The sequence below is a fragment of the Mya arenaria genome, chromosome 4 (genome assembly GCF_026914265.1).
Source record: "Mya arenaria isolate MELC-2E11 chromosome 4, ASM2691426v1".
Taxonomy (NCBI): Eukaryota; Metazoa; Mollusca; class Bivalvia; order Myida; family Myidae; genus Mya; species Mya arenaria.
Window position 1 is genome coordinate 79,859,507 of NC_069125.1, and position 25,026 is coordinate 79,884,532.

General features: G+C 39.4%; 1 protein-coding gene across 2 annotated transcripts in view; it reads left to right on the forward strand.

The window, feature by feature from the left end:
• Positions 1–25,026, forward strand: part of LOC128231803 (soluble guanylate cyclase 88E-like) — a 100,799-nt gene that overhangs the window by 34,111 nt on the left and 41,662 nt on the right. The window contains exon 1 of one of the 2 annotated variants that reach the window (XM_052944999.1): positions 2,088–2,898. The exons of the other annotated variant lie outside the window; for it this stretch is intronic. Within the exon in view, the coding sequence (XP_052800959.1) occupies positions 2,894–2,898 (5 nt within the window). The 5' untranslated portion in view covers positions 2,088–2,893. Of the gene's footprint in view, positions 1–2,087; positions 2,899–25,026 lie in introns of those variants that run through there. 2 annotated transcript variants of the gene reach the window in all.

Consider the following 25,026-nt stretch of genomic DNA (forward strand, 5'->3'; position numbering starts at 1 on the left):
AACTTTGACGATACATGAAAATTAAGTTTTGCATTTCACCTAAGTGAGCACCACTTAGGTGAATACAACCAATTTCAATTAAAAGTCTATGATTACAAACTGATCAGGTTAATCCAGTTACAATTCTAGCCGCTTCGTATTGCATTTTTTCCCCAAACATTCCTTCTCATAGACGGCACAACTATCCCAAACTAAAGATGAATATTCAAGCAAAGGTCGCATAAACGAGATGTATATTTGATTAAGCGTTTTTCTACCAAGTTTATATTTTAATAAGCTCATTGACCCAAGCACTGTAGAGACTAATTTAATAATTTGGCTTATATGTTCGTGCCAAGTTCTATTTGCTGTAAACCAAAGCCCTAAGTGTTTATGGTTTTGAACAAAGTTTAACAAGTTGCCCTCGAACACGATATTTAGTAGAATCTGATTGCACAGCGTATAAAACATAACTTCTGTCTTTAGGGGATTGAACTCTACAAGCCATTGTTTTGCCCAATTTGAAATCTTTTTAAGATCGCTATTAAATGTAGATTCAATATGGCTGGTATCTGACGAAGAAACGGCTAGAGAGTTATCGTCGGCAAAGAGTCGCGTTGTACGTACAAGGGAATCGGCAATATCGTTAAACATAAATAAGAAAAAGCAGCGGACCAAGTACAGACCCTTGAGGTACTCCAGCATTGACATTGCGAACTTCAGAAAACGTTTGTCCAACAATAACTCGTTGTGACCTACTCGATAAATAATGATAAATCCAATCTTTCACATTGTGTTCAATGCCATACTGTTGTATTTTAAAAATAAGACCTGTATGCCAGGCTCTGTCAAAAGCTTTGGGAATGTCACAGAAGACCATGCATGTAGATTTCTTTTCATCAAATGCCTTACATATTTGATTGTATATGTCGACTGAAAAACTGTTAAGTGACCAGGCAAAAACCCAGATTGTAATTTATAAATAAGATTATTGGCATGTAGATGATTGTAAACATATTTGAAGACAATACGTTCCATTATCTTGCCTACACAGCTTATTAACGAAATTGGTCGGTAATTTGACGGAAGGGATCTATCACCCTTTTTAAAAAGAGGAGTAACATCAGTATAGTAAGACGTTCCTCGGAAATATATAGGCTCTTGTATATCAAAGGTGGATTGAGATACTCTGTCGATACTCTTAATACCGTTTTTTAACCTGTATGTGGCTCGGCTATATCAATGGAAATCAAACAAATAAAAACGCGCACACAAACGCTCACGCAAACACGCACGCACGCACGCACGCACGCACACACACACACACACGCACACATACACACACATTTGGTGTTCGCCCATATTTGTGAGCCAATGGCAATCGAGGATCTTTTATAGATCGTTCTTCCCTCCGCGTATGCGTAAAGTTACTATGTTTTATAGTTAGGGGTGCTGCTCTCTAGAGCCAGTTGAAACTTACGTCATGAACCCGAATCGGAAATAGATGTGTAATATATCAAATCGTGCTCACATCTATTCAGTGCATAATTAAAATATTTCTGTGACAATATTCAAATACAAATCTCATTTACATTTTTCTTTGAATATATGCTCTATATAATACACAACCTGTCAAGCAAATTCAGTACCAAAATGTACAATATTTTTTTGATCATTATGAATCATTATGAATAAAAAACGAAGTTTCCCCGCAAACATACCTAAGCAGTTCTAATAACCTCAACATTTTTGTTAAGTGCGAACACTAGTTCATTTTGGCGATCTACAGCCTGAAAATGGTACGCTCCATTTTCCGAAGACCGCCAAAATGAACTCAAGGCATGACACATACATTGTCTCCAAGTCTCCAACCAATATGGATCCTTGTCTGTCACCAAACCCGGTCGTGCAATAAATGGTCTCGCGTCGATTGACTTCGCCGTCAACTCTCGTCCATGTTGTTGGTGCATATGAATATAAATGATTGACAAATAACGTTTATATACGAGATGTAGAACAAGGAAGTGACTGTTTAGATATCAAGTAAACACAAGAGTGAACGCAGTATTGAACTTGTATCTTTATTTCGAACTGTACATTTAGATAGCGTGATAGCTTTCGAGTCTGTAAACGCACGTGGAGATTATGAATTTACAAAAAGGAGACAAGCTCAAATCGACCTACACATACAAATAAAGCTATACTGTAAAAAACTTGATAATTCGCGACAATACGTGGGTGCCTCACGACATGTGGACCTCGCTGATGTCAACACGTCACGTAATACAGGTGTGTTACGGGAGTGAACAATACGTGTTGAATAAACTTGTGTCTTATTGCCTACAATACTCGCGTGCGCGTAGTACCTTCAGTAAATGTGACGATAGGTATACATGTCTGCCGAGAATATATCTAAGACTTGATGATACAAAGTGTAACCATAACATACATGCTGAACGGTTTATTTGAGTAATATGAACCCTCCAGTTAGTCTTTATATATAAAGGTTGAAACGATCGCGCGTTGTAATATACACTTGATTAACACATATTTGTAAAGATTCCGCCTTACCCTGGCACTGGTGTGTGGGGAACGTTACAGCGATCACGTACCAGAGAAGGAAGTGTTTTACTAACCCTCACCCTGTGATTGGGCCGGGGCAGGAGCGGTTTCCTAATGTCTCCAGGGCTACATGACTGTTACTATTGAGCGGTATACGTTATTGGAGGAGTTCGAAATTCGTGTTTTATAAACCGATATGGACAGATACATTAAGATTACAAAAATAGATTGACATCAATCTTATATGTATACAAACAATGTACAGATTTTTAAGTGAGTCAGTCGTTGTGAATAATAGGATATTACCGATTACTGACGTTTAGGATTGTTCTACAACTAAACTAGAGACAGAATGAGGTAAGTTGAAGTGTTTATGATTTACAAACGATGTCGACCACATTTATGACCTGTGTTTTCACTGTAATAAATTAATGCCCAGGGGAGATCAATCAGACATTCCCTTGTTTTCAGCTCCGCGCAGTTTTCTCTCGTGTGTTGAGTTCATTTTAAATACACAACGAAAGATTCGATAATGCCTGTACTTTTGATGACAAAATCTGATAAGCGCTTAGACTTAGATTCCACGTTTTTTACGTTTTTAATATGTTGTCTACAGGTTTCTGTTGATACGAAGAAGCGTTTTGCTGTATTATGTAGCATAGCATTGCTGGTAACTCCCGCCCTTCCCGGTACCGTAAATAATTCTTACCAACAGTTTAAAGTAGTGTAAAGTCTTAATAAGATTTTAGTTGACAGACATGGCTACCCTTGTAGGGGTGGACACCCGTGATTCGAGGCAAAGGTGAATTGAGAAGTATGCCTTTTAAGTGCGTTTCAAGCACAATAAATGTTATTTGCCTTATTTATTTAACATTGTCACTATTCTCCGTGTGTGATAAAAGGTGTGGGTGGGGGCGGGGATGGGGGCCGGGACGGGGCGGGGATGTGAGGTTTAAACTGTTGTGTGTACCCTTTCGTTTCGATCCTCTGATCGCATGTTTCTGACATTCTATTGACATAAAACTGGATCAAATGAGACTTGTGACTGTTATAAATTAATTCCTGTTAGCAATATATCCCCTTAGTTTGTCACGTGAGTTTTCTCAGTGTTGAATTGCAGCTAGATCCAACTATCACATTCATGTGATACAAGTTTATTAATTTTTTATTTGATTAATATTAATAATATCATAACAGTGTTGTTTAAGTGTTTAGTACGCATACAGCAAATGCAATATTAACATTATAATTGTGCATCAACGTTGTTTAATGTGCTTTTAAACGTTTTGTTTGTGGCGAATTGTTGTATTATCACGTGATCATTAGCTGCTAAGATTATATTGTTTTTCGTCTCTGTTAATGTTGTCCTTCCTTCTACGCTCAATATACGCGCTCTATTCACCAGGGATCAACCACCGTTCACTGTATAGTCTATAAATTATTCATAAGAAATATGTGTAAAATCACAGACCAGAAAAGAGAATATTCATGAATACAAAAAAAAGCTTTTACATTTGGAAACGTAATTCAGTTGTAACATCGAAGTTATATATTTAAGTATGTTTGTGTTGATTTTTAATTGGACCACCACACTCTCCACAAGTTATATATAATATATAAATCTGCATTATCTGTTCACTACTTTTCTTCATTAAAATTGAAATATTAACATACTGATATCTAAGTTGTAGCAAACCATTCATGTTTATTATCCCTATTAACAATGAAAACTTCAATTTTGTGACACTATTATAATATCTGTAAAATTGTTATTAAAACTTGAAAAAACTCAGGGGGAAATCAAATATTTCCCAGCCGTTCGAGGTTACTCAGAATCATCCAGAAGAAAACTATTCCTGTACAATGTAATACTCGAATAACAAACAATTTCCGGCTACCTGCTATACAAATAATAATAGTTTAATAAAATCACATATTTCAAGTTAGGGTTCTTGATCGAAAAACCGGCAGTCTTGCAGCACGCAATATCTTTATTAGACTATGTTTCTTTACATTACTGTTGCTCAATAATGTGTTATTTATGTTTAAACAAACAATATCCTCATTTATGGACGTTACTGCTGCATAAGTATACACTAAGTAATAGTTAGATGACATGAAGTAAATTCTTAATGAATATGAATGGGCGGAATGAGCGTAGGATGCGAGTCGTTGATAATCATTAAGACATTACTTCAGGTCATCTGACTCACTTAGAAAACAACCTCATTGGCATCTAATTATTACTTAAAACAATTCAATATATTTCTCTTGTGATGTTTCGTTGTATTTTGTGACTAAAACAAGCTACAATTTAGTTTAATATAACGTCTGGTTCACACTCCCAGGGAAACGTGTTGTTACCGATACAAGCTGACCTTAACTTTAAATAAGCATATGTTCAACTCTGTTCCGATTAAGATGTTGGCAATTTCAGTCATTTCGGATTGATGTGTTGACGAATAAGGGTTAGGGTTAGTTACAAAACAGTAATAGTGGGATTAGCTTTGATCGTTATTAGTCAGATAGGTTGATCAAGGGAAATATAGTGTTTAAGCCCTTCTTGGATCAAGGGGAATCTAGTGTACCATGCCCTTCTTAGATCAAGGGGAATCTAGTGTACCATGCCCTTCTTGGATCAAGGGGAATATAGTGTACCATACCCTTCTTGGATCCAGGGGAATATAGTGAAGCATGCTTTTCTGGGATATATTGGAAGATAGTGTAGCATGCCCTTCTTAGATTAAGGGGAATCTAGTGTTCCATGCCCTTCTTGGATCAAGGGGAATCTAGTGTTCCATGCCCTTCTTGGATCAAGAGGAATCTAGTGTACCATGCACTTCTTGGATCAAGGGGAATAGAGTGTAGCATGCCCTTCTTAGATCAAGGGGAATCTAGTGTACCATGCACTTCTTGGATCAAGGGGAATATAGTGTACCATGCCCTTCTTGGATCAAGGGGAATATAGTGAAGCATGCCCTTCTGGGATAAAGGGGAATCTAGTGTACCATGCCCTTCTTGGATCAAGGGGAATCTAGTGTACCATGCCCTTCTTAGATCAAGAGGAATCTAGTGTACCATGCACTTCTTGGATCAAGGGGAATAGAGTGTAGCATGCCCTTCTTAGATCAAGGGGAATCTAGTGTACCATGCACTTCTTGGATCAAGGGGAATATAGTGTACCATGCCCTTCTTGGATCAAGGGGAATATAGTGAAGCATGCCCTTCTGGGATAAAGGGGAATCTAGTGTACCATGCCCTTCTTGGATCAAGGGGAATCTAGTGTACCATGCCCTTCTTAGATCAAGGGGAATATAGTGTATCATGCCCTTCTTAGATCAAGGGGAATATAGTGTAGCATGCCCTTCTTGGATCAAGGGGAATCTACTGTACCATGCCCTTCTTGGATCAAGGGGAATCTAGTGTACCATGCCCTTCTTAGATCAAGGGAAGTATAGTGTAGCATGCCCTTCTAGGATCAAGGGGAATCTAGTGTAGCATGCCCTTCTTGGATCAACGGGAATCTACTGTATCATGCCCTTCTCGGATAAAGGGGAATATAGTGTACCATGCCCTTCTGGGATATAGGGAAATCTACTTACCATGTCCATCTTGGATCAAAGAGAATCTACTGTATCATGCCCTTCTCGGATATGGGGAAATATATTTTACCATGCCCTACTGGGATATAGGGGAATCTACTGTACCATGCCCTTCTGGGATATAGGGGAATCTAGTGTACCATGCCCTTCTGGGATATATGGGAATATAGTGTACCATGCCCTTCTGGGATATAGGGGAATCTACTGTACCATGCCCTTCTGGGATATAGGGGAATCTAGTGTACCATCCCCTTCTGGGATATAGGGGAATATAGTGGACCATGCCCTTCTGCGATCCCGGGGAATATAGTGTACCATGCCCTTCTGGGATATAGGGGAATCTACTGTACCATGCCCTTCTGGGATATAGGGGATTATAGTGTACCATGCCCTTCTGGGATATAGGAAAATATATAGTGTATCATGTCTTTCTGGGATATAGGTGAATCTAGTGTACCATGCCCTCTGGGATATAGGCGAATCTAGTGTACCATGCCCTTCTGGGATATAGGGGAATCTAGTGTACCATACCCTTCTGGAATCCCGGGGAATATAGTGTACCATGCCCTTCGGGGATATAGGGGAATATAGTGTACCATGCCCTTCTGGGATATAGGGGAATATAGTGTACCCTGCCCTTCTGGGTTATTTGGGAATCTAGTGTACCATGCCCTTCTGGGATATAGGGGAATCTAGTGTACCATGCCCTTCTGGCTTAAATGGGAATCTAGTGTACCATGCCCTTCTTGGATATAGGGGAATCTAGTGTACCATGCCCTTCTGGGATATAGGGGAATCTAGTGTACCATGCCCTTCTGGGATATAGGGGAATCTAGTGTACCATGCCCTTCTGGGATATAGGGGAATCTAGTGTACTATTCCCTTCTAGGATCCAGGGGAATATAGTGTACCATGCCCTTCTGGGATATAGGGGAATATAGTGTACCATGCCCTTCTGGGATATAGGGGAATCTAATGTACTATTCCCTTCTAGGATCCAGGGGAATATAGTGTACCATTCCCTTCTGGGATATAGGGGAATCTAGTATACCATGCCCTTTTGGGATCAAGGGGAATATCGTGTACTATTGCCTTCTGGGATATAGGGGAATCTAGTATACCATGCCCTTCTGGGATATATGGGAATATAGTGTACCATGCCCTTCTGGGATCCCGGGGAATATAGTGTACCATGCCCTTCTGGGATATAGGGGAATCTAGTGTACCATGCCCTTCTGGGATATAGGGGAATATAGTGTACCATGCCCTTCTGGGATATAGGGGAATATAGTGTACCATGCCCGTCTGGGATATATGGGAATATAGTGTACCATGCCCTTCTGTGATCCCGGGGAATATAGTGTACCATGCCCTTCTGGGATATAGGGGAATCTAGTGTACCATGCCCTTCTGGGATATAGGGGAATATAGTGTACCATGCCCTTCTGGGTAATATTGGAATCTAGTGTACCATGCCCTTCTGGGATATAGGGGAATCTAGTGTAGCATGCCCTTCTGGGTAATATTGGAATCTAGTGTACCATGCCCTTCTGGGATATAGGGGAATCTAGTGTACCATGCCCTTCTGGGTAATATTGGAATCTAGTGTACCATGCCCTTCTGGGATCAAGGGGACTCTAGCGTTCCATGCCTTTCTGGATCAAGGGAAATCTCGTGTACAATGATATTTTGGGATCAAGGGGAAGTTGACCAAACTCCGTGTTTGTCGAACGTAGCTAATACTTGCTGAAGGGGATTTGATTTGTTTGATTAATGATGTAAGTAATAGAAACAGCAACCTTCTGTTGATTGTATTTGATTTTAGCTAATTTTTGTTAAAGGCAATGGCATACAGCGAGTTGTATGGCAGCGAGTTTATATGCCATACAACGAGTACTTATGTCATTAAGCGAGTACATATCCCATACAGCGAGTACGCATGCCATACAGTGCTTACATATGCCACACAGTGAGTTCATATGTCATACAGCGAGTACATATGCCATACAGCGAGAACATATGCCATACAGCTGGTTCATATGCCATACAGCGAATACATATTCCAGACAGCGAGTACATATGCCCTACAGCGAGTACATATTTTATTGTACACATGTCAAACAGCGACTACATATTGTGTAGTACGCAAGCCATTCAGCGATTACATATGCCACACAGCGAGTTCATATAATATAGTATACATGCGATACAGCGAGTACATATGCCATACAGCCAGTACATAAAGTATTGTACACATGCGATACAGCGAATGCGTATGTCATACAGCGAGTAGATATGTCATACTGCGAGTACATATACCATACAGCGAGTACCAATGTCATACAGCAAGTACATATGCCTATCAGCGAATACGTATACCATACAGCGAGTACATACGTCATACAGCTAGTACATATGCCACACAACGAGTAGATATCCCACACAGCAAGTGCATATGCCATACAGCCAGTACATATGTTATTGTGCACATGCGATACACTGAGTACATATTTCATACAACGAGTTCAAATAGTATAGTACATAAGTGATACTCCGAGTACATTTGTCATACAGTGAGTACATATGTGATACAGCCTGTACACGTGCGATACAGCGAGTACATATGTGATACAGCCTGTACACGTGCGATTCAGCGAGTACATATGTGATACAGCCTGTACACGTGCGATACAGCGAGTACATATGTGATACAGCCTGTACACGTGCGATACAGCGAGTACATATGTGATACAGCCTGTACACGTGCGATACAGCGAGTACATATGTGATACAGCCTGTACACATGCGATTCAGCGAGTTCATATGTGATACAGCCTGTACACATGCGATGCAGCGAGTACATATGTGATACAGCCTGTACACATGCGATACAGCGAGTACATATGTGATACCGCCTGAACACGTGTAAAACAGCTGGTACATGTGCCATACAGCGAGTAGATATGCCATACAACGAGTACAGTGCATATAGTATTGTACACTTACGAGACAGCGAGTACATATGCAATACAGCCTGTACACATGCAATACAGCGAGTACATATGCCAAACTGCGAGTACATATGCCATAGAGTACATATGCCATACATCGAGTACATATGCCATACATCGAGTATATATGCCATTCATCGAGTACATATGCCATACATCGAGTACATATGCCATACAGCGAGTACATATGTAAGCCAGCGAGTACATATGCCATACATCGAGTACATATGCCATACATCGAGTACATATGCCATACAGCGAGTACATATGTAAGCCAGCGAGTACATATACTGTTATGTAAAATGTTATAAGAATTACATATAATGATTGTATTAATGGCGAGCCTTAACATTTAAACAATGGACACTGTTGTACAGTATTGGGCAAAGTTATTATGTACATGTGGTAATAAGTTCAAAAAGAACATTGATCTTTCATTTTTTAATGATTGTGAAAAGGAAACTAACAGAAAAGGCAGTGCTTGTTTGTTGAGATTTTGTAAAGTTCACTCTTTTTTATGATCCTGTTCAAAGAGAATAAATTATTACTTTTCAATTAATCCTGTCTTTTATGTAGAATTCAAACTATTTCGTTTTTCTTACATTGCCTTTTCAAATAATGAAAATAACAACAACAGCAGAATCTTTTAAAGAATGTGCCTTACTATTGCTCATAAATACAATCCGTTTGATGGATTCCAACAGAATATGCGATTTTTGCAGGGCGTGTTGAAGTCCATTTTTTAATTTTTTGAAACCAATCATCATGGACTTTATCCATATCCATGTTTATGAATACAAATTGACAATACATATTGACAATCCAGAGACTGAATATGTTTATGAATACAAATTGACAATAAATGTTGACAGTACAGAGACTGGCCATGTTTATGAATACAAATTGACAATACATATTGACAAAACAGAGACTGGCCATGTTTATGAATAGAAATTGACAATACAGAGACTGGCCATGTTTATGAATAGAAATTGACAATACAGATACTTGCCATGTTTATGTACATATATTGACAATACAGAGACTGGCCATGTTTATGAATAGAAATTGACAATACAGATACTTGCCATGTTTATGTACATATATTGACAATACAGAGACTGGCCATGTTTATGAATAGAAATTGACAATACAGAGACTGGCCATCTTTATGTACATATATTGACAATACAGAGACTAGCCATGTTTATGTACATATATTGACAATACAGAGACAAGTCATGTTTATGTACATATATTGACAATACAGAGACTAGCCATGTTTATGTACATATATTGACAATACAGAGACTGACCATGTTTATGTACATATATTGACAATACAGAGACTAGCCATGTTTATGTACATATATTGACAATACAGAGACTAGCCATGTTTATGTACATATATTGACAATACAGAGACAAGCCATGTTTATGTACATATATTGACAATACAGAGACTGACCATGTTTATGTACATATATTGACAATACAGAGACTAGCCACGTTTATGTACATATATTGACAATACAGAGACTAGCCATGTTTATGTACATATATTGACAATACAGAGACTGGCCATGTTTATGTACATATATTGACAATACAGAGACCAACTCGACTGTCTATAATCGTTGTTTTATTAATTTGACCCGACCCGACTTATTAAACTCTTATGGTAATCAACGTCAAGGAAAACTATTTTGAAATGACAACGTTTGATAGGAACGCTATATGCTTTCTGTATTATACACAACAATAACGAGCATTAACAACAACAACTGGCAGTTGTTGAACTTACGCATGATGAAGTTGCTTTACGCCCTTTGCTGTAGCTACAATCTTTTTATCCAAGGCACACTTTTCACTAAATATTAGGATTGTGGTCATTGCCTTCAATACCGATAAAAAAATGGTTGCTTCCCTTAAATTGTGGACTTAAGAGAATAAAGCTGATCTTTTTATCGTTCAGACATCGTTGCTGGATTATTGTACTTTGGAGGTGTCCGCCTTTCACGCGATAGGTTGTGGGCTCGATCCCCACTATGGATACTTTATCATGCCCCCCTCCCCCACTTCGTCAAATTCGAGCAAAAACAAATAAGGATAAACGAAACATTACATGTAAATGGATGGTTCGGTACATCCAAGAGAAACTCATTATACATATCAAGAGCAAGGCAGCACAATCAGCTTACCCACAATCCCAGTAGACAGAACATAACAAACACTGTGTTTAAAGGCACAAAGTTAAGGCTTAGCAAAGGGCGAAAAACACCCACCAAACGGAGGGGAGCGAGAGACACACCTACCCGGAACGAAATACACACTCCACCACGGAACCTGAAACACATTACACACGGAGTGAGAGCCACTCACCACCTCGGAGCGAGAGACAAACACCATTACACGGAGCGAGAAACAAACACCACACGGAGCGAGAGACACAAGCCACCACGGAGCGAGAGACACACACCACCACGAAGCTATTCACACACACCACCACATCGAGCGAGAAACACACACCATACGGAGCGAGAGACAAACACCACAGAGCGAGAAGCACTCATCACGGAGGAGCGAGAGACACTCACCACCACAGAGCGAGATAAACACACTACCACGGAGCAAAAGACACACACCACGGAGCAAAAGACAAACAACACCACGGAACGAGAGACACAAACCACTTCGGAGCGAGAGACACTCACCACGGATGAGCGAGAGACAGACACCACGGAAGAGCGAGAGACACTCACCATCGAGGAGCGAATGACATCCACCCCCACGGAGGAGCGAGAGACACACACCACGGTGGAGCGAGAGACACACACCACGGAGGAGCGAGAGACACACACCACGGAGGAGCGAGAGACACCCATCACCAAGGAGCGAGAGACACACACTATCACGGAGCAAAAGACACACAACATCACGGAACGAGATACACAGACCACCACGGAGCAAAAGACACACACCACCGTGGAGCGAGATGCACACACCACATGGAGTGACAGACAAATACCAAAACGGACTGAGAAACACACCCCACACGGATCGGGAGACAAACACCATTCGTACCACACGAAGCGAGGGACACATACCACCACGGAGCCAAGTACAAACACCACCTTTGAGCGAGAGACTCACAATGCCACGGAACGATAGACACACACCACCATGGAACGATAGACACACACCACCAAGGATCAAGAGAGACATCACCACGTAGCGAATGGCACATTCCACCACGGAGCGAGAGACAAACACCGCGCGTGGCGAGAGACACGTACTATTACGGAACGATAGACACACACCACCACGTAGCAACGAGAGTCACGTAACACCACGGAGCGAGGAACACACCACTTGTAGCGAGACACACACCACAACTTAACATCGAAGGTCACATATATACCACCACGGACCGAGAGACACACACCACCACGAACCGAGAGACACACACCACCACGGAGCGAGAGACACACATCACAAGTAGCGAGACACACACCACCTCGTTGTGAGAGTCACATACCACCACGGACAGAAAGACACACACCATCACGGAGCGAGAGACACACCACCACGGACAGAGAGACACACACCACCACGGACAGAGAGACACACACAATCACGGAGCGAGTGACACACCACCACGGACAGAGAGTCACATACCACCACGGACAGAGAGACACACCACCACGGACAGAGAGACACACCACCACGGACAGAGAGACACACTACATCACGGAGCGACAAACACACCACCACGGACAGAGTTTTCATGTCCCTTTTATAACATGAATGACCGTGCGCATTTTCATGTCCCTTTTATAACATGAATGACCGTGTGCATTGTCATGTCCCTTTTATAACATGAATGACCGTGCGCATTGGCATGTCCCTTTTATAACATGAACAACCGTGCGCATTGACATGTCTCTTCTTTAGCCAGAATGCCCGTGCGCATTGTCATGTCCCTTTTATAACATGAACAACCGTGCGCATTGGCATATCTCTTCTTTATCCAGAATGCCCGTGCGCATTGTCATGTCCCTTTTATAACATGAATGACCGTGCGCATTGTCATGTCCCTTTTATAACATGAATGACCGTGCGCATTGTCATGCCCCTTTTATAACATGAACAACCGTGCGCATTGGCATATCTCTTCTTTAACCAGAATGCCCGTGCGCATTGTCATGTCCCTTTTATAACATGAACAACCGTGCGCATTGGCATATCTCTTCTTTATCCAGAATGCCCGTGCGCATTGTCATGTCCCTTTTATAACATGAATGACCGTGCGCATTGTCATGTCCCTTTTATAACATGAACAACCGTGCGCATTGACATGTCTCTTCTTTAGCCAGGATGCCCGTGCGCATTTCCATGCCCCCTTCTATAACAAGAATGCCCGTGTGCATTTTCTTGCCCCTTCAGTTTCTAGAAATCCCTTCATACTACCATGTGTCTTCTCCAGTTGCATATTGACATGCCTCTCCTGTACCCAATTGGCTATTGCACATTTGTCATGCGTCTTCTACAGTTGAATATTGACATGCCTCTCCTGTAACCAATTGGCTATTGCACGTTTGACGTTTGCCACGTTCCTTCTAGACTTGTATAGTGACATGTCCTTCCTGTACCCAATTGGCTATTGCACATTTGCCACGTTCCTTCTACACTTGAATAGTGGTATGTCCTTCCTGTACCCAAATGGCTATTGCACATTTGCCATATTCCTTCTACACTTGTATAGTGGCATGTCCTTCCTGTACCCAATTGGCTATTGCACATTTGCCATATTCCTTCTACACTTGTATAGTGGCATGTCCTTCCTGTACCCAATTGGCTATTGCACATTTGCAACGTTCCTTCTACACTTGTATAGTGGCATGTCCTTCCTGTACCCAATTGGCTATTGCACATTTACCATATTCCTTCTACACTTGTATAGTGGTATGTCCTTCCTGTACCCAATTGGCTATTGCACATTTGCAACGTTCCTTCTACACTTGTATAGTGGCATGTCCTTCCTGTACCCAAATGGCCTTTGCACATTTGCCATATTCCTTCTACACTTGTATAGTGGTATGTCCTTCCTGTACCCAATTGGCTATTGCACAAATACCATGTTCCTTCTACACTTGTTGTATAGTGGCATGTCTTTCCTGTACCCAATTGGCTATTGCACATTTACCACGTTCCTTCTACACTTGTTGTATAGTGGCATGTCTTTCTTGTACCCAATTGGCTATTGCACATTTGCCATATTCCTTCTACACTTGTGTATTGTCATGTCCTTCCTGTACCCAAATGGCCTTTGTACATTGGCCACGTTCCTTCTACACGCGTGTATTGTCATGTCCCTTCTGTACCCAAATGGCCTTTACACATTTGCCAGGTCCCTTCTGCACTTGTATATCGGCATGTCCCTTCGGTAACCACACGCTTCGTGCTTTAGCTGGATATCATAAAAGTGCCTTTCAGTGTCAGGCACCAGATAACTTTAAATGAGTTCAGCTCTGCCGTTTAACATCCTGTACGAGTTTGTGAAAAAATAGTTAAATGTGTTAATTAGATACGGTTAATAACAAGACTCCGCTTAATGACTTGTTTATATGTGGTACACTGCCTGTCGTTTGTAGGAGCGTGACTATTGATACCTGCCTAATTATTACCAAAACCAGGCGGTATGTGTCTCTCTCAAATGACATTATTAATATCGAATATGACTGTGGGAAATGCTAGGAATTGTCGTCTAATACAATTATGTTTTCTAATGAGTTCGTGCAATTTGATAGTGACCACACAAAGGTATTTCCTCAGCATTAAATTTAGTTTTTAATAAAAACAGGACATAACGAAGTACTACAGCAAGATCGGTTGCCCTAATGATATCAGATTTTGTGACACCAAGATTATTGCTGTACTGAAACAGTGAATGTTAAACTAAGTTTTGTTAAAAGCTGTGGACTAGTATCAGGTTTAGAACGTTCTTTCAAAATGTACGATTTTTAAGTGTGTGAAATAAATAAAACTTTGCCGTATGGAGTTTCATAAAATGATTTAACAAACAAACATTATGAGTATAATAATAATAATAATAATAATAATAATAATAATAATAATAATAATAATATTAATAATGATAATAATAACAATTTTTTTTTCTGACAATGATGACAGGTAACAAAGCACACTACGCTTGACCAACATATGTGATTCTGTGTTACATCACGCTGCACTAAAACTGACAAACATACATGATTCTGTGTTACATCACACTACAATTAAACTGACCAACATATATGATTCTGTATTACATCACGCTGCGCTTAATCTAACCAACATATATGATTCTGTGTTACATTACGCTGCGCTTAAACTGACCAACATCTATGATTCTGTGTTACATCACGCTGCGCTTAATCTGACCAACATATATGCTTCTGTGTTACATAACGCTGCGCTTAATCTGACGAACATATATGATTCTGTGTTACATCACGCTGCGCTTAATCTCACCAACATATCTGATTCTGTGTTACATCACGCTGCGCTTAATCTGACCAACATATATGCTTCTGTGTTACATAACGCTGCGCTTAATCTGACGAACATATATGATTCTGTGTTACATCACGCTGCGCTTAATCTCACCAACATATATGATTCTGTGTTACATAACGCTGCGCTTAATCTGACCAACATATATGATTCTGTGTTACATTACTCTGCCTTAAAGTGACCAACATATATGATTCTGTGTTACATCACGCTGCGCTTAAAATGACCAACATAGATGAATCCGTATTTCATCACAATGCGCTTTAAGTGACCAACATATATGATTCTGTGTTACATAACTCTGCCTTTAAATGGCCAACATATATGATTCCGTGTAACATCACAAAGCGCTTTAACTGACCAACATATATGATTCTGTATAACATAACTCTGTCTTAAAGTGACCGACATATATGATTCTGTATTACATAACTCTGCCTTAAACTGACCAACATATATGATTCTGTATAACATAACTCTGTCTTAAACTGACCAACATATATGATTCTGTATAACATAACTCTGCCTTAAACTGACCAACATATATGATTCTGTATAACATAACTCTGCCTTAAACTGACCAACATATATGATTCTGTATAACATAACTCTGCCTTAAACTGACCGACATATATGATTCTGTATTTACATAACTCTGCCTTAAATGGCCAACATATATGATTCTGTATTACATTACGCTGCGCTTAAACTTACCAACATATATGATTCTGTGTTACACCACGCTGCGCTTAAACTGACCAAATATATGATTCGGTAGTACATCACAATGCGCTTTTAAAGTCCCACAAATATGATTCTGTATTACATAACTCTGCCTTAAACTGACCAACATATATGATTTTGTGTTACATAACTCTGTCTTAAAGTGACCGACATATATGATTCTGTATTACATCACAATGCGCTTAATCTGACCAACATATATGATTCTGTGTTACATAACTCTGTTTTAAAGTGACCGACATATATGATTCTGTATCACATCACAATGCGCTTAATCTGACCAACATATATGATTCTGTGTTACATAACTCTGTCTTTAAGTGGCCGACATATATGATTCTGTATTACATAACTCTGCCATAAAGTGACCAACATTATATGATTCTGTATAAGATAACTCTGCCTTAACGTGACCAACATATATGATTCTGTGTTACATCACGCTGCGATTAAACTGACCAAAATATATGATTCCGTCTTAGTGCATCAAGCTGCGATTAAACTGACCAACATATATGATTCCGTATTACATCACAATGCGCTTTAAGTGACCAACATATATGATTCCGTGTTACAAAACTCTGCCTTAAAGTGACCAACATAATGATACCGTGTTACATAACTCTGCGCAAAAACTTACTAAATTGTTGTTCTCTTACTGTTATTTCAAAGCAATATAAATATATAGTTTAACAGTTTGATGAACGTGTTAAATATTCAAATTTGGTGTGATGTGATTTTGTATTGTGATTTACTAGAGACAATATCACATTGGCCACGTTCATGGACAGGAATATTCACCGATATTACCGTAAACATAATATTATACATGTATAACAACGTTGTACTATTAGTATTAATATTATTGTTATAATTCTTGGAAATCATAGTTGCGGCTTTGTCTGCATGTCACTCTAGCAACAATGATACAGTGCGTTTATTCGAGCGAAATTTTAATAGCTCTGTAATTGGCCCTCTTTATTTCGTAAACAGGACGAGATTCCCGAGGGCCGGTAGCGCGCTAATGGAGCTCCCGGCGGCCTGGCATGTGTCGCCGAGCCAATTCACTAAACATCCGCCTGATTCCAATTATTGGATATCTTAGCTGTGTCAACGCGAAGAGTCTTATCATTTCAATGTTCTCCTTATACCGCTAACCAGTGATGGTAAGAGCAAATAATTACGATTCTAGTGCTTGATGATTAACCTCTCACTTTAACATTACGGCAGACGAGACCATTAGTTAGATCAAGTTATGGAGTAATTCTTTGACAACTGCTGGGATTACCAAGGTAACTGTCATAAATACGCTGTTGCTGCACTTAACATGTATTTAAGGGATGAATACGAACTGGATTTTTTTTTATTTACTTTGCAGTTTGTATTCAAAATGTGAAAATTTAAAAATAGATTCATAATAATATGAGGGTTTAGTTTCCTTTTGTAGATTGATTCATAGTATCATGTATACTTATTTGAATGTTAAAAAAATATGAAGTTAAGAGTGATACCGTTACTATTTATAGCACACGAATGTCAATGAGAGCGGAATGATTTATTATCTTCATATTTGGTGATGTTTGATGAAAATGCCGTATTGTGCAACTCTAAAACGCTCTCTCAAACTGAAAAGGCGTAATATATGTCGCTAGTGGATCTTTATAACGCTTATGCATACAGTGAAATATGCGCGTTATATGTCGCTACTACTTATGCATAGCGTAAATACGTGTCATATGCCGCTAGTACATCTTTATAACGCGAATGCATAGCGTAAACACGTGTAAATCTGCCAGTGGTTTATGTTATGTGAAATCATACAGGTATGTCAGGGGTGTTAAAGAAGTTGTTATTAATGAAAATTCTCAATTGAAACGATACTGCTGATCTTTTCAATGCGGAAGTGTTGTATGCGTTATTAGTTTCCGATGGGTCTCACTCCCATCTAGTGTATTATAAAGCTTAACAAAACTCAAACGTACCCTTTCTTACTTAAACGATTCTGTAATCCATTTTAGAAAATAGGACAAATGTTATTATCTGACACGCCAAATCTTGCACAGAAAATGACATTTTAGTAGTAGTAGTAGTAGTAGTAGTAGTAGTAGTGGTGGTGGTGGTGGTGGTGGTGGTGGTGGTGGTAGTGGTAGTGGTAGTAGTAGTAGTAGTAGTAGTAGTAATAATAATAATAATAATAATAATAATAATAATAATAATAAATAACAATAATAATAATAATAATAATAATAATAGAATGATCAAAGTAAAAATAATAAAAATAATAATAATAATAATAATAATAATAATAATAATAATAATAATAATAGTAATAATAATAATGATAATAATAATAACAACAACAACAATAATAACAACACCAATAACAACAACAACAACAACAACAACAACAACAATGATAATAAGTGGTTTAGATTTGTGATACGTTATATTTTGGCCAGCTCCTAATTTGATATAATTTGAAAAAGGTTCAGGAAAATGTGACAGTGTCATACTTTGGGAAGTATTTTCGGTGCATGTGAGCGGGCATTTGTTGCTATTTCGATACATGCTTGAAAATGATTCCAAATCATCGATATAAGTTGCTGTTGCCCTGACTTCGATCACATGGATATATCCCTTTTGTTTTAAATAATGTAAATGCCCCAAGACTCATTGTTTTGCTGGTGACGTCACACACATTGTATCATAGCATTGGTACAAACATTCTACTTTCATCGATATATTCAAATTTGGAAATGGACAACATGACTGTCAATGTTATTAAGTTATACATAGGGGGATGGAAAAGGGAAAATCATTTTATTGAAGATGAACGCCAAAGACGTCGACAAAATCTGCTTTGACAACCTCACGTTCTTCATTCGATTGTCAATCTCTAGACACGCAACATGACAGAATAACGAAACACGCGCCAATGAAAATACGTATTTTCTAGTGGAGTAATTTTAGTTTATAAATATGTTCATAATAAAACATACATTCCAAAGACATTATGTTTCCTATTTGTCTTAAAACAAATTATAACCCATTAAATTGACTACGATATAGGGCCGAACAGAACGGTAAATGATCAAACAGAAAGATATAGGACCGAACAGAAAGGATAGGACCGAACAGAACGGTATGGATACGAACAGAACGGTAAAGGATCAAACAGAAAGATATAGGACTGAACAGGACGGTATAGGACCGAACAGAACAGTATAGGACCGAACAAAACGATATAGGACAGAACAGAAAGATATAGGACAGAACAGAAAGATATAGGACAGAACATAACGATAAAGGACCGAACAGAACGATAAAGGACTGGACAAAATGATACGGGACTGAACAGAACGATTAAGGACTGAACAGAAAACATAAAGGACAGAACGGAAAGATTTAGGACAGAACAAAACGATAAAGAACTGAACAGAAATATATAGGACAAAAACAGAAAGATATAGGACAGACGAGAACGATATAGGACCGAACAGAACGATAAAGGGCGGAACAGTAAGTTATAGGACAGAACAGAAATGTTTATGACATAACAGAACGATATAGGACCGAACATAACGATGTAGGGCAGAAGAGAAAGATATAGGACAGAACAGAACGGTAAGGACCGAACAGAACGATAATGGACTGAACAGAACGTTATGGAACGGTATAGGACAGAGCAGAACGATATAGGACCGATCAGAACGATAAAGGACGGAACAGTAAGTTATAGGACAGAACAGAAATATATATATGACATAACAGAACGATATAGGACCGAACAGAACGATGTAAGACAGAAGAGAAAGATATAGGACAGAACAGAACGGTAAGGACCGAACAGAACGATAACGGACTGAACAGAACGTTATGGAACTGAACAGAACGGTATAGAACTGAACAGAACGGTAAAGGACAGAGCGGAACGATATAGGACCGATCAGAACGATAAAGGACGGAACAGTAAGTTATAGGACAGAACAGAAATATATATGACCTAACAGAACGATATAGGACCGAACAGAACGATGTAGGACAGAAGAGAAAGATATAGGACAGAACAGAACGGTAAGGACCGAACACAACGATAACGGACTGAACAGAACGTTATGGAACTGAACAGAACGGAATAGAACTGAACAGAACGGTATAGGACAGAGAAGAACGATATAGGACCGATCAGAACGATAAAGGACGGAACAGTAAGTTACAGGACAGAACAGAAATATATATGTGACATAACAGAACGATATAGGACCGAACAGAACGATGTAGGACAGAAGAGAAAGATATAGGACAGAACAGAACGGTAAGGACCGATCAGAACGGTAAAGGATTGAACAGAAAGATAAAGGACTGAAGAGAACGATAAATGACAGAACAAAACGATATAGGATAGATCAAAACGGAATATGACAGAAGATAACGATAAAGGACCGAACAGAAAGGTATCGGAACGAACAGAACGGTATAGGACAGTACATAACGATATAGGACAGAACAAAACGGAATAGGACCGAACAGAACGATAAAGGACCGAAAAGAAAGATATCGGACAGAACAGAAGGGTATAGGGCAGAACAGAACGATATAGGACCGGACAGAAGGGAATATGACAGAACAGAACGATAAAGGACCGAACAGAAGGGACCGAACAGAACGATAAAGGACTGGACAAAACGATACAGGACTGAACAGAACGATAAAGGACTGAACAGAAAACATATAGGACAGAACGGAAAGATATAGGACAGAACAGAAAGATAAAGAACTGAACAGAAATATATAGGACAAAAACAGAAAGATATAGGACAGAAGAGAAATATATAGGACAGAACAGAACGATAAAGGACCGAACAGAACGATAAAGGACCAGAAAGGTATCGGAACGAACTGAACGGTATAGGACAGTATAGAACGATATAGGACAGAAGAAAACGGAATAGCTTCGGAAAAAACGGAATAGGACAGAACCTAACGATAAAGGACCGAACATAAAGATATCGGACAGAGCAGAAGGGTATAGGGCAGTACAGAACGATATAGGACTGAACAGAAGGGAATATGACAGAACAGAACGATAAAGGACCGAACAGAAGGGACCGAACAGAAAGATATAGGGCAGAACATAACGATAAAGGGCCGAACAGAAAGGTATCGGACAAAACGGAACGGAATAGAACAGAACGGAATAGAACAGAACGGAATAGGACAGAACAGAACGATTAAGGGGGAGCGCTTAAATGCTTAATATCGAAACATACATCTGTCATAACTGTGTGACTATAAAACATCGACAAATACTACGTTAAGTCATGTAATGTATATTTAAGTGACATCACGTCCACACGCTCGAACAATATATGAGTTGAATGATGCACTCCACGTTTTCTTTTGGAGCGCAACACGCGTTTGGTGAAGCGATGCATCAATTAGCGCAATACGCGTTCATAGAAGCGATATATCATGGAGCGCGATTCATTCGCGTTTGGTGAAACAAGAGTTTGTTTCTGTATATTTTTAAGTTAAGCCGATACTTTACTTTCCCTACTATGTTTTTTGTTATTACTGTGTGTTATATTGGGCCCTAATAGTCGCCCATACTTCTCCGCCATATTGTTTATTGGTCGTATGGAGACTGCAGGTAGCTTGCTACGCGTATAGTCGCCCATACTTCTCCGCCATATTGTTTATTGTTCGTATGGAGACTGCATGTAGCCTGCTACGCGTATAGTCGCCCATACTTCTCCGCCATATTGTTTATTGTTCGTATGGAGACTGCAGGTAGCTTGCTACGCGTATAGTCGCCCATACTACTCCGCCATATTGTTTATTGTTCGTATGGAGACTGCAAGTAGATTGCTACGCGTATAGTCGCCCATACTACTCCGCCATATTGTTTATTGGTCGTATGGAGACTGCAGGTAGCTTGCTACGCGTATAGTCGCCCATACTACTCCGCCATATTGTTTATTGTTCGTATGGAGACTGCAGGTAGATTGCTACGCGTATAGTCGCCCATACTACTCCGCCATATTGTTTATTGTTCGTATGGAGACTGCAGGTAGATGGCTACGCGTATAGTCGCCCATACTACTCCGCCATATTGTTTATTGTTCGTATGGAGACATCAGGTAGCTTGCTACGCGTATAGTCGCCCATACTACTCCGCCATATTGTTTATTATTCGTATGGAGACTGCAGGTAGATTGCTACGCGTATAGTCACCCATACTACTCCGCCATATGGTTTATTGTTCGTATGGAGACTGCAGGTAGCTTGCTAAGCGTATAGTCGCCCATACTACTCCGCCATATTGTTTGTTGTTCGTATGGAGACTGCAGGTAGATTGCTACGCGTATAGTCGCCCATACTACTCCGCCATATTGTTTATTGTTCGTATGGAGACTGCAGGTAGATGGCTACGCGTATAGTCGCCCATACTACTCCGCCATATTGTTTATTGGTCGTATGGAGACTGCAGGTAGCTTGCTACGCGTATAGTCGCCCATACTACTCCGCCATATTGTTTATTGTTCGTATGGAGACTGCAGGTAGCTTGCTACGCGTATAGTCGCCCATACTACTCCGCCATATTGTTTATTGTTCGTATGGAGACTGCAGGTAGATTGCTACGCGTATAGTCGCCCATACTACTCCGCCATATTGTTTATTGTTCGTATGGAGACTGCAGGTAGATTGCTACGCGTATAGTCGCCCATACTACTCCGCCATATTGTTTATTGTTCGTATGGAGACATCAGGTAGCTTGCTACGCGTATAGTCGCCCATACTACTCCGCCATATTGTTTATTGTTCGTATGGAGACATCAGGTAGCTTGCTACGCGTATAGTCGCCCATACTACTCCGCCATATTGTTTATTGTTCGTATGGAGACTGCAGGTAGATTGCTACGCGTATAGTCGCCCATACTACTCCGCCATATTGTTTATTGTTCGTATGGATACTGCAGGTAGATTGCTACGCGTATAGTCGCCCATACTACTCCGCCATATTGTTTATTGTTCGTATGGATACTGCAGGTAGATTGCTACGCGTATAGTCGCCCATACTACTCCGCCATATTGTTTATTGTTCGTATGGATACTGCAGGTAGATTGCTACGCGTATAGTCGCCCATACTACTCCGCCATATGTTTATTGTTCGTATGGAGACTGCAGGTAGCTTGCTACGCGTCACATGATCATTGGAACACTTCAAGGATATTGTTACAACACTTATGCAAGAATTCCACTGATTTTATTGTATTCCATTTTATATCTCAGAAAACTATTCCCATGTTGTTTGGTGTCTGATATTAAATGTATTTTCCGACGTTTATAATGAATCAGTTGGTATATGTTAGCCCCTGTATGGTAGTTGCATTGGTCTTTTTATGGTAGTCAGCTGACCAGTAGCGGTAAGTTAATGGATAGATATTGATGAATATTGGTCATTCAGCGTTGGACTTTCGTTATGAATATTCCAGACAAAGTTAGTTGTATCTCAATGTAATATTTCTTTGGTATTTAATGCAAATACATGTTTCATTTATCTGTGACATGAACGAATTTTTAATGTTGGTGCTGCATGTTCGATTGTTTGTAACAGCATTGTCCAAGGGGTTACTTACAAATTATAATTAGACATTGAACTATTACCTGGTTTTGTCTTGCGTTGTCAATGAATTTGGAATGGTATTTAAACGGAAATTAAAACTTGCCGCATTAAATTTCGTTATATTGTATCCTGTAAATTCCACTTGATTGTGTTCGTTTAATCCGCCTCGGTGGCATTCTTGGCACAAGTGTATCCAGTGCCCCCCTCCCCTCAAATCGTCCAAGTTTACTTTTTATTTCAATATAGAAGAACAAGTAATAAAGTACGCCCAAAATGCACCATTTCGGACTAGAAATTGCTAACCCCATTCCCCCTGCCAACACTTTAAAACATTAGTCAACGTATACGGTCCCAATAAGGATGACCCACAGTTCTTCAAAGAATTAGAGAACTATATATTAAATAATGATGATAAGTCGTACATTATTGGTGGCGATTTCAATACAGTCCTAAATGAAAATATTGATAAAAAATGGAAATACAGGTAAACGTAAGAGAAATAGAGAATTCATTACTAACTTTATGACGCCTGGCGCCTAAAGCATCCAAACAAATAACAATATACCTGGCACTCAAACAGTAAAACGCATATACATTGCAGACTTGACTACTTTTTAATTTCCGAAAACTTGGTCAACTTACTAACAAAAGCTGACATAAAACCAAGCTACAGAACCGATCACTCACTTGTTCTTATAGGTTTGAATACAATAAAGGTAAAAAAGGACCTGGATATCTTAAACTAAATAATTCAATCTTAAAACGAATGATTTAAAGAAAATATAAATAGATGTATTGAAGAAACTGTTAATTTTATGCAATTCAAATGTACTATGGGAATTAATCTAAGGCTCAATTAGAAATGAAACAATCAAATATAGTACTTATCTAAAAAAAAAATCAAAAAAAAAAAAATCAAAAAAA